This window comes from Phoca vitulina, unplaced genomic scaffold (assembly GCF_004348235.1).
Source record: "Phoca vitulina isolate PV1807 unplaced genomic scaffold, GSC_HSeal_1.0 scaffold18, whole genome shotgun sequence".
NCBI classification, from domain to species: Eukaryota; Metazoa; Chordata; class Mammalia; order Carnivora; family Phocidae; genus Phoca; species Phoca vitulina.
In genome coordinates, this window is record NW_022589721.1 from 31,691,681 (window position 1) to 31,706,435 (window position 14,755).

A 14,755-nucleotide genomic window follows, 5' to 3' on the forward strand; every position below is an offset into this window, starting at 1 on the left:
TCTCTCTGATTTTCAAGCTCGATAAAACAAGGGTGGTTTTTCCAACCTCTCAGGGGTGTTGTGGGGACTATGTGACATGAGACACATTCAACACCAGCAGAGGCCCATTCCAGGAGGTTCTCCACGAAGGGAGTTGTGTTGATCACGGGTACAAGTCCAAAAGCCGGGACATTTCTTGGCTCGGTGGCTTGGGTCTGTCATAACCAGGGTGCCCAGCCCACTTCGAGTGGGCAGGGAGCCCTCATGAACTCTATGCTCACCAGGGACTGGAAGCCTGGTACCTACCACCCTGCAGATCTCAGACTCTCTCCTTCGGCATCTTCTCGGAGATGGAGCCGGCGTGCCCTTGGAGACAAGGCACAGGGCCACCTGCAGGGCCCGTCCCATCTGGAAGTTGCTCCTCCTGTCTTATGGCACCTGCTGCATTCAGCCCGTTCCGTTCAGGAGTCTGGATCTGGGGGCTGGGAAACCCCCAGAAAACTGCACCCGCACCCGCCCTCTTAGCACCTATGGAGCAAGAGGGCACCAGGGGACACCAGCTCACCACACACCACGCTGCAGAGACGCGAACCTTTTTCCCAGATTCAGAGTCAAGGGATGCAAGGCATGGCCCTGTGTCCCATTCTCCTCTCCCACAGGCAAATCCTATAGCAGAAATCCCCTTCCTAAAAGAAGGTGTCTCTCAAAGAAAGTGGCAGGCAGCTGAAGGTGTGGGGGACCGAGAGCTGGGCACGCAGGGGCAGTCCCCGTGAGCACAGCCCAGACGGGCACCCAAAGGTGCTCAGTAGCCATTTGCTGGGGGGGAGGAGGGAGGGGCCCAGGGGGTGTAAGGAAGAAGCAGAAGCCTGCCAGAGTGAGGACGCGTCTTCTCAGGGAGCAGATCAGATGTGGAAATAGCAATTTCAGGGACGAATTATATCAGCTTTTCACTCACTGGTTTCTTCCAGAAGGTATATAATAATGCTGATTTCAGTGGGTGATTATGGAGAAGAAAGAAGAAAGGGACACACAGAGCTCCTGAGGCACTGCAGTGAGCACCCCACAAATACAGTTGTTCTTTTGGGGGAAATTATCACAATTCAGCAGCACTCCCAAACATTATGTTAAAACTAGGATGCTTGGGACCAAGGAGAAGATCGGGGTGGAGGGGGCGAGGTGGGGCAAGGGGAGATGGGGTGTCACAGAAGCGTGGGAACAAGCTCCGGAGCCCGACATGGGACGGCCCTGCGAGCCGCGTGGACGCGGGCCAGCCCTGTGAGCCGCGTGGACGCGGGACGACGCTGCGAGCTGCGTGCCGCAGAGGCTCTGCAGGTTTCGGTCCCTCCGTGGACGCAGACGCTGGTGCCGCCCTTGCTGGCTGTGAGGACGGAGTGTGTGGAGCATCCCAGCGCAGCCGGCCCCCTCTGGCAGGGCTGCCAGCCACCAGGGAAAGGGCAGGAGGGGACCCATGAAGCCCACAGGGTCATACCCAAGGAGGGAGATCAACAGTGGCCTGGGGCTTTCTCGTGTATGTTTTTTTTTTTTTTAATCATTTTTCTTCAAGAAAAATATAACTACTTTTGTATCCTTTACAAATTTTTTTCTGTTTTTCTGTTCTTTATAAATTTACATATTTGTATTTGGCAAAGGTGCCCAAGGGATGGTGAGATGGCCCCTTGGGTCCCCTGCATCCACCTCCTGGCCACTTGGATCTCAGGCAGAAGGGCCATTGCAATCACTGGGCGCCAGGGTAGGGGTCCTCGGCCCAGGCTGACCACGCTCTCTGGCTTACCGAACCACCTGATCAGCCCGGCCCAGCAAAGCCCGCCTTGTCAGTGGGCCCACAGGCTAGCACCCTCACCCAGGAGCAGAGGTCTGGAGAAATCCACAGCCCTGTGCCGCTGCTAAGTTACCTGGGAAACAGGCAGGGGTCAGTGGGCAGGCTCAGCCTCCAGGGAGGCCTGGGCGCCCCCCATGGCCACCTGTGGCTGCTGACTGTCCCGCTGGACGGCTGGCTGGAACCTGGCTCTCCGCTTTCTCTCCCAAGGTGCCTGAGACACGACTGCACTGGGTGACTTACTACAGCCATCCCGCACGAATCTCAGGTCAGAAACAAAACCCCACACGGCCTCCACATGACACAATTTGACGAAAGGACCCCTTGCAGGGCAGTCCCTGGGATGCAGCCCATCCTCAAGGCAAAGACAGCCTGGTTTCCCAGCCCCCCAGATCCAGACTCCTGAACAGGACGGGCTGAATGCAGCAGGTGCCATAAGACAGGAGGAGCAACTTCCAGATGGGACGGGCCCTGCAGGTGGCCCTGTGCCTTGTCTCCAAGGGCACGCCGGCTCCTTCGTAAAAAGGTGGCCGCAGGAGTCGGGTTCCCGGGCTGCTTCTTGCCTCTGCTTCTGGGTCACCCGCACGAGCTCCCGCCTAGCACACACCAGGCTGTGTGTGGACGGTCTGTTAACGGACCTGGGTCCACCACCTGCATCAGACTGGGGTGTCTTAAAGGCAGGGATGGAGTTTAACTTACAAGTGGGTCCCCAGCACCTGGGACAGTGCTTGCTACAGGGCAGAGGGCCCGCAGATAGGTAACTTCCGAATAAACGGACCAAACCCTCAGCCCACGCATCTACATTCTCCACGTAACCTTAGGTAACAGGAACCCCTGAGTATTTCCTACTTTGTAAAAAAGGGAATAGTAGTGATGATCTCTCAGACTTGCACGGGTTGGACACTGTGTCCTGCTCCCCAAATGTGAGGGCGTGCTGCTCCCTGAGGCAGGGCAGCGGGTGTCCCCACAGTCCCCACAGTCCCATGTGTCTGTGAGACCTGCTACCCCCATGCGTGCACACAGTGTGCACGCCACAGCTCGGGGCCGGAACGCACGGCGGGGCTCGCGGGATGAGGATACGGCGGATGTGCACTGAAAAGAGCCCCACGTAAGGTGGCCAACACCTAATCTGCATTTGCTGGCCATCACGGGAAGCACAGCCCATCACTGATGTATCTAGGAAGCTACAAAAAGTGTCACCATCTGAGGGAGGTAGAAGGGGGCACGGTAGGGGGACACTGGAATCAGCTCAGCCTCATTAGTCACGACTGGTACTGACGGAATGGACTGGAAACAGCCCCTAGACAGACGGTCAGGGAGCATGCTGGGCTGTGCAACCCGCCCTGTCTTCCCGCCCGGAGGTGCCGCCCCCTAGTTCACAGGACAGTTTCCAGAGGGAGATGAGAGGCACAGCACATCAGAAGCCGCAGCCCATAACAGACACATGAAACAATGTTCATCATCATTAGCCATCAGGGAAATTCAAATCAAAACCACACTGAGCTACCACCTTACACCAGTTAGAATGGCAAAAATGGACAGGGAAAGAAACAACAAATGTTGGAGAGGTTGTGGAGAAAGGGGAACCCTCTTCCACTGTTGGTGGGAATGCAAGCTGGTATAGCCACTTTGGAAAACAGTGTGGAGGTTCCTCAAAAAATTGAATATAGAGCTACCCTGTGACCCATCAATTGCACTCCTGGGTATTTACCCCAAAGACACAGATGTAGTGAAAAGAAGGGCCACATGCACCCCAATGTTCATAGCGGCAATGTCCGCAATAGCCAAACTGTGGAAAGAGCCGAGATGCCCTTCAACAGATGAATGGATAAAGATGTGGTCCATATATATAATGGAATATTACTCAGCCATCAGAAAGGATGAATACCCAACTTTACATCAACATGGATGGGACTGGAAGAGATTATGCTAAGTGAAATAAGTCAAGCAGAGAAAGTCAATTATCATATGGTTTCACTTATCTGTGGAACATAAGGAATAGCATGGAGGACATTAGGAGAAGGAAGGGAAAAATGAAGGGAGGGAATTGGATGGGGAGACGAACCATGAGAAACTATAGACTCTGGGAAACAAACTGAGGGTTCTAGAGGGGAGGGGAGTGGGGGGATGGGTTAGCCCGGTGATGGGTATTAAGGAGGGCACATACTGCATGGAGCACTGGGAGTTATATGAAAACAATGAATCATGGAACACTACATCGAGAACTAATGATGTATTGTATGGTGACTAACATAACATAATAAAATTAAATTGAATTAAAAAAAAAAAGCAGCAGCCACAGCCCAACCATGCGCACCTGGGGTCCAGTCCCAGGCCCTGCCCCAGCCCTGCCGCGGCTCTGACCTGCCCCTGCCCCGCCGTGCCTCTGGATGCACCCCAGAATCTCCACTTCCTCCTTTCCATGACCGACTGGTACACAGAAGCTCCAGCGGTCCCCCACCTGCTCGGACGGGCAGAGGAGCATGCTCCCGCCAGGATCACAGGCCTCTCGTCACACCTTCACTGACGACTTGGTGCCCTCAGCATCCCCAGTTCACAAGTAAGAGACTGAGGCTCAGAGAACTTGTCCACTTGCCCAAGGAAGTTCCAGCATGAGGAAGCAGCAGAGCCAGGACTGAGACCCCCAGCAGCTTGGTGCCGGCGGCATGCCCATCTACCGGGTGACACCACCACCATCACACAGCCAACATGGCCATGTTTGTGCTCTACCAACACCCCAGAAAATATGAACAACTTCAGAAAATCCTTGCAGAGAGAATGACCCCAAAACACAAAAAAGCTCTCTGTGCAAGCCAGTGCGTGTGATTTATAGAACAATGAACATCTCACAACAAAGAAGACATCCAACAGAACAAGGGCTAAGTTACCTTGTGTCCACTTGGTGAAATTATAACCTGGCCGTCCATGGCACGTATAAGACATGTTTGTAACATGGGGAATATTTGTGTTTTTCAAGGGAAAAAAAAAGGACACCAAAGTACAAACCTGGTCTGATCATCTCTATGAACAAAATTTAAATTTGAGGATAGCAAAAAAGCTTAGAAATACACAAAAATTCAATGAAATAGAGGTTGTTTTGAGGGGTGGGAAAAGAGTAATTTTTCTCTGTCCAACTTTTCTGATTTTCCCTAGCTTTCCACGGTGAGAATATATTACTTTGATCAAGTGACCTGGAAAGGCCAATGTGAGGGCATCTGCCTTTTTAAAAAAAAAAAAAAAGATATTATTGATCTATTTATTTGAGAGAGAATGAGAGAGAGACAGCATGACAGGGGGAGGGTCAGAGGGAGAAGCAGACCCCCCGCTGAGCAGAGAGCCCGATGCGGGACTCGATCCCGGGACTCCAGGATCATGACCTGAGCCTAAGGCAGTCGCTTAACCAACTGAGCCACCCAGGCGCCCCGGCATCTGCCTTTGAACCTGGACCAGTCACCCCTCGGCTGGGCAGGTGCTGGACAGAACCCCGGACCTGGCCGAGCCTTGGTGTCCTCATTTGGAAAAGGACATGCACAGCGTGCAGGGGTGTCAGAAGTGACGACATGATGTCCGGACACCTTGCCTGCCACGTGACAGGCACGTGCAAAATGTTTACTTCAAAATAACGGGCTTTATCTTGTTGAGCTACCCACCTGGGCCTGCTTGAGTCAGAGAAAAAAATCAGTCAGCCGGGCCAAGCGGGCTGACGTTCGGAAGCTCCAGGAGCACCTGTCGGGTAAGTGAGGGCCCAGCCGAGGCAACCTGCACAGAAACTCTGAACCCCCTCAGGCCAGGGGGCCCTGTTAGAGCGGTTAGGAGAGCCCAATCAAGGGGGGGCACAGGGGACGGGCAGACCCACAGCCCGAGATGTTGGCATCACCCACAGCTGGGGTGACGGGAGGCGGGCGCTGCCATGAGCTGAGGCCAGGGATGAAGACGCTGCTCCGCTGCGGACTGCCGGGGGCCTGGGGAGGCAGACAGAACTGCCCAGCAGCTCACGTGGGCCACCACACTGCAACGGTGCTCACCGCACAAAGGGAAAGGGACTTCAGAAATGCTGGTCCCCACAACGGCCGTGTCGCCATCAACAGTCACAGGTTCATTTGACAAAGCAGCTCAAGAGCCTAACGTTCACATCTTTTGACTTAGTAACTCCAAAACTAGAAAACCGGTCTAGTCAAAAAATCAAGCAAAAATCTGTTCAAAAAGATGTTCACTGGAAACAGCTACATATGGTACCAAATTACGACACTCGGACTGGGAAAACGTCACGCGTGGTTTCTGGGGGGTGTTAACGCCGCGAGCGCAGGACCTCAGCTCGGTCAGACACCTGGGGACACTGCAGGTATGGCCCCCAGCTGCCCCGTTGGGGGAGCCGCCAGGAGGCAGCTCACGCCCTCCCAGCAAGGCCTCTTGGCACAAAAGCCTCCCAGGTCCTAGGATGATTTTTTTTAAAGCCATGCATCCTCTCCAGGATAATATTATTAAACCTGTGTTATCTACCAACGTACTGGCGTGCCCATGATGTGTGTAGGACAGCGGACCCAAACGTTGTTAAAAAACAGAAAAGTTAAACACCTCTAAGGAATCCAGTGCAAATGCAGGGCCCTCCGCTGGGCTCTGCAAGGAGTCTGGACCCTCCTGGGCCCACTGCAGGGCGTGGCTGCCGCGTGACTGTTTGGGCCTCGGGGAAGTTCCTTTGAGGGACAGAGTATGTCAACACACATTTTATTTCATTTTGTTTCACAGGACTGGTTTCCTGGGCCTGTCCCAGCCCTGGAGGCGGGAGGGTCTGGGGTCTGACCCTGCTCAGCTGCCCACATCTGGTGGAAGTACCTGGCTGTGCCCAGGTAACCAGGAGCTGGGACGTTCCAACCTAGAAAAGTATCTGGGGGCCGAGGGAAGCCCCCAGAGGTGCACGCACTGATTCTCTGCAGAAATGTCCCCCCTTTCCTTCCACTCAGGCTGGATGCATGGAGTAAAATGTGGTCCACTCGTTGGCTGCTCATGGGACTCCTGCTGGCCTTCATCGGAAGGAGCAGGGAGACCGGCGGGGGAGGGGGTCCCCCATGCAGTACAGGGGGTCTCACAAACTGATGGGAAGCAAGGGAAGGCCAGCCCATGGCCCCTGGGACAATTCCCATGTGTTTCTCACATGCAAAAGGGGGAGAGGATACTTCAATTACCTGGAGAAGAGACTTGATACTAATTTACAATGATATCTGGGGTAAAATATATTGCCAGCAACTGACCTAAAGTAGATTAGATAATGAACTCATTTCCAGAAAATAATAAAGCCTCTCACTTCAACAGCAATACACTTAGTCTGTTCCTCAACAAGATACTTCTGGCTGCTCTTCGGAAGGCACAGAGCAGGGTCAAAGCTGCTGGTGGACCAGGAAGCAAACACTCAGGTACATCGTTGGTGCTAATCACAGTGAGCGCTCCTGGGTTGAGGACCGAGTTCAGGTCTTTACCAAATACACACTCTTCCGCGCCGACCCCGTGGTCGAAGCTCCTGCAGAGAGGAGTAAGAGCATGGAGGCAGCACCCCGTTCCCCACGCCAACCGCTCAAGATCCAGACGCACAGACAGAAGGCACGCCCGCGGGGACAAGGCCACGTGCCGCCACAGGCGACATCAGACTCCGTGGCCGCTGGGACACCAGGGCGTCTCGACATCCATCACCACGTGTGTGTTTGAGGGCGCTGACCCTTCCACAAGTGTGTGCTGACGGGACACGCCTGAAGGGCCGTGCTCAGGTAAGACGCAGACTTGCCATGGCCAGCCGGCCGACTCGGCCACCCGCAGGGAAAGGCGCGTTTGCCCAGAGGTGATGGGCGCGTACTCACCCCACTGAAGAGGAGCCAGCTGCAGGTGCTCCAGGACCAGCTGGTTCAGGAGTCCTTCCACGCTCGCCTCGCCCGTGCGCTTCAGAGAGGGGTGAGTGCCAGTCAAGGAAAACTCGGCTCCTGCTGAGCCCCGGGGACAGGAGGAAGCGTTCTGGAAGCTTCTACGGACGCCTAGACAGGAACCCTCCCCCAGCAGATCTATGTCCCCCTCTTCTCAAATGATATCCAACCAACCGCTGAGACATGACCTGAGTGTGGAAAACAGGCATATTAACATGCCAAGTACCTCTCCTCCCTGAACCCAAATCAGGTAAATCAAGCTACTGTCGCATAAAGAAGGGAAATTCATTGGGATTATTTTAATCCAACAGCAATTCCTAGGGGGGTGGGGGGAATACAGGAAACGGAAGGTTGTTTTTCCTTAATAAAACAAACTATGGCTCATTGTTCAACGTAACCAAATGCGTTTCTGGACACGTGTCGGCTTTGTGCTGGTTTCATGTCTGCCGTGTTATACATCTTGATGTAATTACACATATTATTACGAATGGGCTCACTTAGGCGAGTTCATAATGGAGGAAGTCACAGTCTCTCAGCAAGTATCAGTGGATGAAGAAATTAGGTTTAGAAATGCAGAAAACAGATGTCTCCTGGGCACTAATATTAAACAGCCAACGTGGCTCTCAGAAACAGATCTGCAAGCCTCTTCCCCTTCCGTACATAAATTAAAGCCTCAGAATTTAAGTTGTAATCAAAAGGGAAGAATTTAGTTCCTGACATTCTTTCCTGATTAGGGAAGTGAGGAGAAAAACCTGCTTCTTTCTGCCTTTAGCAAGTTAATTGCATTCAAAAAGCACACAGTATGTCTGAACCAGACAGGGATGGAGACACGAGGAGGACACTGAAATGATCAGACACGAACTTGAACTTGAGAGGCTTACATCCCGGTGAGGATGACAGCACTGGAACGGAGGAACGCACTCACCAAGCCTGAGGGCAGCTGTGTGGGGACAAAGCCTTGCAGACAGAGCAGCCCGGGGCCGAGGCTGGGGGCGTAGAGGCCCCAGGGCTCCAGGGGAAGGGAGACTAGAGCTCCCAGTCTCTCCTGCCAAAGGGCCTGGCACAGGGGGCCCACAGGATCACCTGGATGGGAGCACCTAGGTGGAGGGGCACCGTGGAGTCTAGACACAGCCACCAAGCATCCAGGCAAGCTAGAGAGGGCAGGGCTAGCCGCACAGCAACAGGCCTTCGCCGAGCACAGCGACCTGTTAGACCCCCCGTTTCCCTCTCCACCCCTAAGTCCTTCTTGGCTATTTTGGACTTCTTTCAATCCTTCCAAAATACCGTGTGCTCTCTCTGGACTCCGTATCTCCCACATCCGTGCTCTCTGCCTGTAAATGTTTTTCCCTCCCCTGTTCCCTCCTATCTTGGTTCATCCTTTGAGTCTCCAGCCTACCCTGAGCCCCGTCCCTGCTCCGAAGGCACTCAGGTGTCCCCATGGGAATCCACACCAGCTGTGCCGGTCCTTCAGCGCTCAGCCTGGCTGCCCACCTCACCCTGGCCTGGGGCCTGCACCAGTGACTCGTTCACAGACTTGCTCGGTGGGTCCTGTGATGAATAAACAAATTCGGGATGGGTAAACATCCTACACAAGACAAGGTACAGGAGTCACGCTTCTGTCACCTCCGGAGCCCATGGCCCTCAAGACTCAGCCCAGAGGCTGAGACCTGAAACTCCCCACCCCGAGCCCCAGTGCACCCATGGTGCTTGCTCCATCCCACACCAACTCATGTCAGCTGGGCAGATGTGAAAGCAGGCTCATCCCGGCCAAGCTGAGCTCCCCAACAGACTGGGGACCACGCAGCGGCACTACAGCCCTGAGCAAACAGCACCTGCCCCCTGCTGCTAGAACTGTGGCTTCCAAACGCTCCCCCCTGAGCGCGGAGTCTCGGCACCGCCGCTGATGAGCGCCAGTCAGTCTACCTACATTCTCTGAATCTGTTTCCCCATCTGGAAATGGGCTCAAGAGCAACACGAACTTCACAGGAACTTCACAGGACTGTCCTGAGAACAAATGGGACAGCAGTCCTGGCCACAGTGAGCACAGCATAAATGTCCCCTACTGTGAGTGTTTGCCCCTCTCTCCTACCATTGTCCCCCCCCACCTCAGGGATTCAGCCACCACTGCTGGTGCCTCAGGCTCCTTCGGGGATCTTACCCCACCACAAGCAATTTACCAAAGTGCTTCCAGAGATAATTTGCTCCCTGAGAAGACTTCCCCAAATGCAATCTTCACCATCCTGTTATGCAGAGTCTAGATGTGAGGAACTGAGAGCAGGATTGCTAGAGATTTTGCATGGCACCTGGAACAATCATGTGTGGTCCTGGGACAACCCGGGCATTAGGACTCATTCATTTACCGCATTCATTCACTGGGTCAACAAGGAGCTGCGGGAGGACATTTAGGGTAAGGGCCTGGGGTGGCTGGGGATGCACAGCTAAGACTGACTCGAGACTCAAGGAGCTCACAGGCTTGTGGGAAGACAGAGCTGCAAACACACAATGCTGGCTTCCAGCAGTCCCCCTTCTGGGGGTGGGGCGACACCCAAAACAAGTGAGAGCAGGGACTCAAACAGATACTTGCACGCCGTGTGTGTGGCACGAATCACAGGAGTCAAAAAGTGGAAGGAGCCCAAGTGTCCATGGACAGACGGATGGATAAGCGACATGTGGTCTGGACACACAATGGAGTACTGCTCGGCATCGAGAGGAAGGAAATGCTGGCCCACACTGCAACACGGGATGACCCTGAAGATCTCACACTGAAATTCGGTCACGGGACACCAGCGACCGTGTGCTCCCACTTCTCCGAGGACCCTGGCGTCCTCATGTTCATGGTCACAGAAAGGAGGGCGGCGAAGGCGGCAGCACAGGCGGCTTGTTCCCATCCACTCGAAGGGGAAACCAAGGCCGCAGGGCTCACGAGCTGCAGTGCCCACAGCCGACCCCAAGGCCCCGCTGGCCCTGCACCCTGAAAGGGGCCATGGGGCAGCTTTCCCGCCCAACCCCGCAGATGCCCCATCACCCGGGTGCATCACCACAGCTCAGTGAGGGGTGCCCACTTCTCGGCACAGGGGGTAGGGGCATGGAAGCCAGAAGGGGAGGGTCCTGCCAGTTTCCATCCCCCCAATGGCAGCCGAGGCCCCTCGGGGAGACAGTGCCCCTCAGCTCCATCACCTTGGACAAACCAAATCCGATATTCCTCATGGGGAACCTGCATGGTAGAAACCAGCATCCGGGATGTGCTGGACCTCAGGGGTGACCTGCACGGCCCCTGCCCAGCCCAAGTCAGGACGGGGGCAGTTATTCCCTACAGGCACATCCCATGTCATGGATGGGACCGGTGGGCACCCAGACCTTGGGACTCTGCACTCGGCACTCCCACCCCCACTGCTTGGGGCCCACGGGGCAGACACAGACAGTAACGGGCTGACACAGGGAGGGAGGGGGCATGCAATGGCAGGCCCAGGCCTCACACGGAGACCAATTCTGGTCAAGTCAAGCTCCAGAACGGAGGACCCTCTCTGCCCACATCTTCTTGCCCGCTCTTGCCCACTAGCCCCCTGTAGCTTCCTCCTCTGAGCTGTGCTCAGGCTCTAGGAACCTGATCAGACTCACAGGTTGAGCTGGGTGCCTGGCTGGATGGGGGAGGGGCCTGAAGCCACCCAGGCCTGATGGCTCTACTTTAAGACAATGCGGAGAGCTCGTCTCCGTTATGGACTCTGAGTTCCTAAAAGCTTATTCTCCCCAGAACCAGGCATTTAGGTCCACAGTGGGGTTCAGAAATACCTGTGGTTGTCTGTGACTGGCTGCCTGGCTCCCCAGGAGGAAGAGGGGCTCAGCCTGCTGGTTGGGCCACCTGCTTTCACAGCCGCTGAAGATAATGGGCTTTCTCAACCCCAGTGCCCAGGTAACATTACCTGTGCAAACAGCCACTCCTGAGTAAATGCCAACCCACTCTCAGTTCCCAGAAATTTAATTTTCTCAAGAGGAACTGCTCAATATTAAGAATTTATTGGCTGGGAAGGTCTCTGTCTTTATGAACACGACACTGTATGGTGTTTAATTTTCATGGATAATGACTGAATGATTGTTTTTCTTCCTTTCAACCCACAGATCTGAATGTTCTAATTTTAACATACAACACGTGATATTAAATTACTTCCCAAGGTGAGGAGCATGACAAGAAGAGAATCTCATCAGGGAAGAGTGCAGAGCTTTCCTGGAGGGACAGGGGAGCGCGGAGCCCAGCACACACACGGGGCAAAGACCGCCCCCCCACCCCAAGGAGGGGCAGGCACCTCACGGCATTGGAACTTTCTTCCTCTTCCACCTGGCTGACTCCTACTCTGTCTTTCGGACCAAGCACAAGTGCCCCTATGTAGAGTGCCCCCCACATACACACACTCACATAGTATCTTTTTTTTTTTTTTTTTAAGATTTTATTTATTTATTTGACAGAGAGAGAGACAGCAAGAGAGGGAACACAAGCAGGGGGAGTGAGAGAGGGAGAAGCAGGCTTTCCGAGGAGCAGGGAGCCCGATGCGGGACTCGATCCCAGAACCCTGGGATCATGACCTGAGCTGAAGGCAGACGCTTAACGACTGAGCCACCCAGGAGCCCCACATAGTATCTTGACAAAGCTCTTCATGGCTATACTCCAAGGATTATAGTGATCAATGCCTCAGTATCTGTCCCCCTGGCTGCATCATGAGCACCTTTTTTTCATCTTTCAAGTGCCAGCGTCTTGCACAATGCCTGGGCCCCAGTAGTAGCTCGATAAATGTTGAAGTCATTTCATGAATGAAAGCATGCGTGCATATTTGAATGACTGCAGGCGTGCAGAAATGGGTGGTTTTCATCAGAGACCGACCTTCACTGGTACGAGTCGCCCACAACACTCACCGCTAGAGAGAGGGGAGTAGGACCCTCCGAGGGGATTACTCTGGCATCACCATGGGATAGCTGCTGGAGCCCTCGGCACAGAGCCAGGCACACGCGGCTATTACTATTCAATATGTGAGGACAGAGAGTCTTGGAAAGGTTGGCAACTTGCCTGCTGTGAGTGACAGATGGCCATGAGGCCTGGCCCACTACCCGGCAGCACAGGGTACTATCAGGGAGTGTGGCTGGGTTTCTTGGCTAACACGAGCCCGCCTCCCTGCCCAGGAGGCACGGGCTGGACGCAAGCACACTCCCAGACAACACTGGCCCAGTTCTGTGGACTCCTCTGTGGCCACCACTCAGCACTGCAAGCCTGACCACAGCCACCACATGGCTGGTCTACTTCCATCCTTGTTGCTCAATGGGCCATAGCAGCACAACCTGCCACCACGGGGAAACACAGGAAGCAGCCTTTCCAGGAGGACTTAGAAGTTTTAGGCAATGGCTTCTCACTTGGGATGGGTCTCTAAGAGGGGATGGCACCTGTCAGTCCTACGCTGGGACTCCACTTTTCCAGTCCCTGAACCAACAAGACCCACGGGGGAGCAGGGTAAGGAGGGGTCATCTTCCTCCCGAGGGGAGTGACCAGGAATGGCCAATGCCAGCCCCCAATGAGAACACAGACCACCGTGCAGGTTACTTGGTGATCCTGAGGAGTGGCGTCCTTCCTGGGAGTCATCACTTGTGCTGAGTCAGTCCCGAGCCCCCATCCCACCACCCACTCGGGTCAGCATCCCCCTGCTGCCATGGCCCCAGCGCCATCCAGAGGCAACCCCCCTGTTGGGAAAACGCATCCCCTGCAGAGTCCGATGAAGGACTAGAGCCCAGGGACTGGCCGGGCAGTGGAGAAAAGCAGTTACGTTTCTCTCCTCTCCCTTTGTGGCCACCATGTGAAGAGCTACTTTCTCTTTCAAAAAGAAGACATCAAGCCCCCTCCTTGGCTCATGACCGGGCCCCTGCAAAGCACTCTGTGATTCACTATAATCAAAGAGATGGAGGAGAAGTGAGATTACATGCACAGTGCCAGCAAAAGGAGTCAGCTGCACTTTTTTTGGTTTGGGTTTCATCTAGGATCGAATGGGCCACATGACTCACAGGCACACAGAAATTCACTCGCAGAGTGGTGACCAATTCCCAGTACAGGAAACGCTCCCAGACGAATTCCAAGTCTCAGACTCAAAGACATACAACTGGGTCCTGGAGAGGGGGGCACGGAAGGGTACAAACGCCGGGAACACTCCTGTTGGGGTGTGCTCTGTGGCAAGCGCTCCATGCTCCCTCCAACCGGCGGGAGGCTGCAGGTGCACCCTGCAGATGGAGGACCCGAAGCCGAGAGGACAGAGCAGGATGCCCCGGGAGCTCCTTCTACCCCTGGCATTCTAGTGCCATAGCACGGCAGCGCCAGAAAGGGAAGATGACGTGCTCAACAATGCTGCTACCAGATTGGCAAAAGTCAAAAAGTTTGGAACCCCCCATAATGGCAGAGCTACAGGAATACAGGCACAAGACTCACACTCCACTATCGGAAAGGGAGAAAGTTCGCTATGAATATGCAGTTTTCCAAGGCAAACAGTTCAATGAAAAAAAACAAGATGTGAAACAGCATATACTTTTGTGTAAAAACAAAAAAAGTCTATGTGTTACTTAAGAGTTTCAAGAGAAATTCTGAAATACATGGAAGGAATGAAGAAAAATGGGCATTTGGGGAGAATGGGCAAGAGGGGAACACCCTTTTAAAAAAAAATTTGAACCATGTGCATATTTTACATATTTAAAATAAAAATTTTAGAAAAAATAAACAGTACAGCTCTGCTGGTAACATTATGAAACCAGGCTGGGAGCAGCTGCAGACCTGAAACCGTGTGGGGCATGATGGAGCTCCTAGGTCAGGGCTGATAAAAGTCAATACGCTTCATCCCACTCAGAAGGGAGAGGAGCTCAGCAAGCAGGTGGCTGGCAGATTTGGGTTTAACATGCACATTTTCATGTTTCTTTCTTTCCTGATTCTTTCCAGGGGTGTAAAATTAAGACCTCAGAATATGGCATATTACTCCCACTTCCAAAAAAAAAAAAAAAAAAAAAAAAA

The 14,755-nt window shown here is 53.9% G+C and overlaps 1 protein-coding gene across 5 annotated transcripts in view; it reads right to left on the minus strand.

The window, feature by feature from the left end:
- TRAPPC9 (trafficking protein particle complex 9) overlaps nt 1-14,755 on the minus strand; it is a 542,203-nt gene that overhangs the window by 109,985 nt on the left and 417,463 nt on the right. For all 5 annotated transcript variants that reach the window (XM_032415641.1, XM_032415640.1, XM_032415638.1 and 2 more), the window contains one exon: nt 7,666-7,756. In XM_032415641.1, coding sequence (XP_032271532.1) covers nt 7,666-7,756 — 91 coding nt within the window. The remainder of the gene's footprint in view (nt 1-7,665; nt 7,757-14,755) is intronic.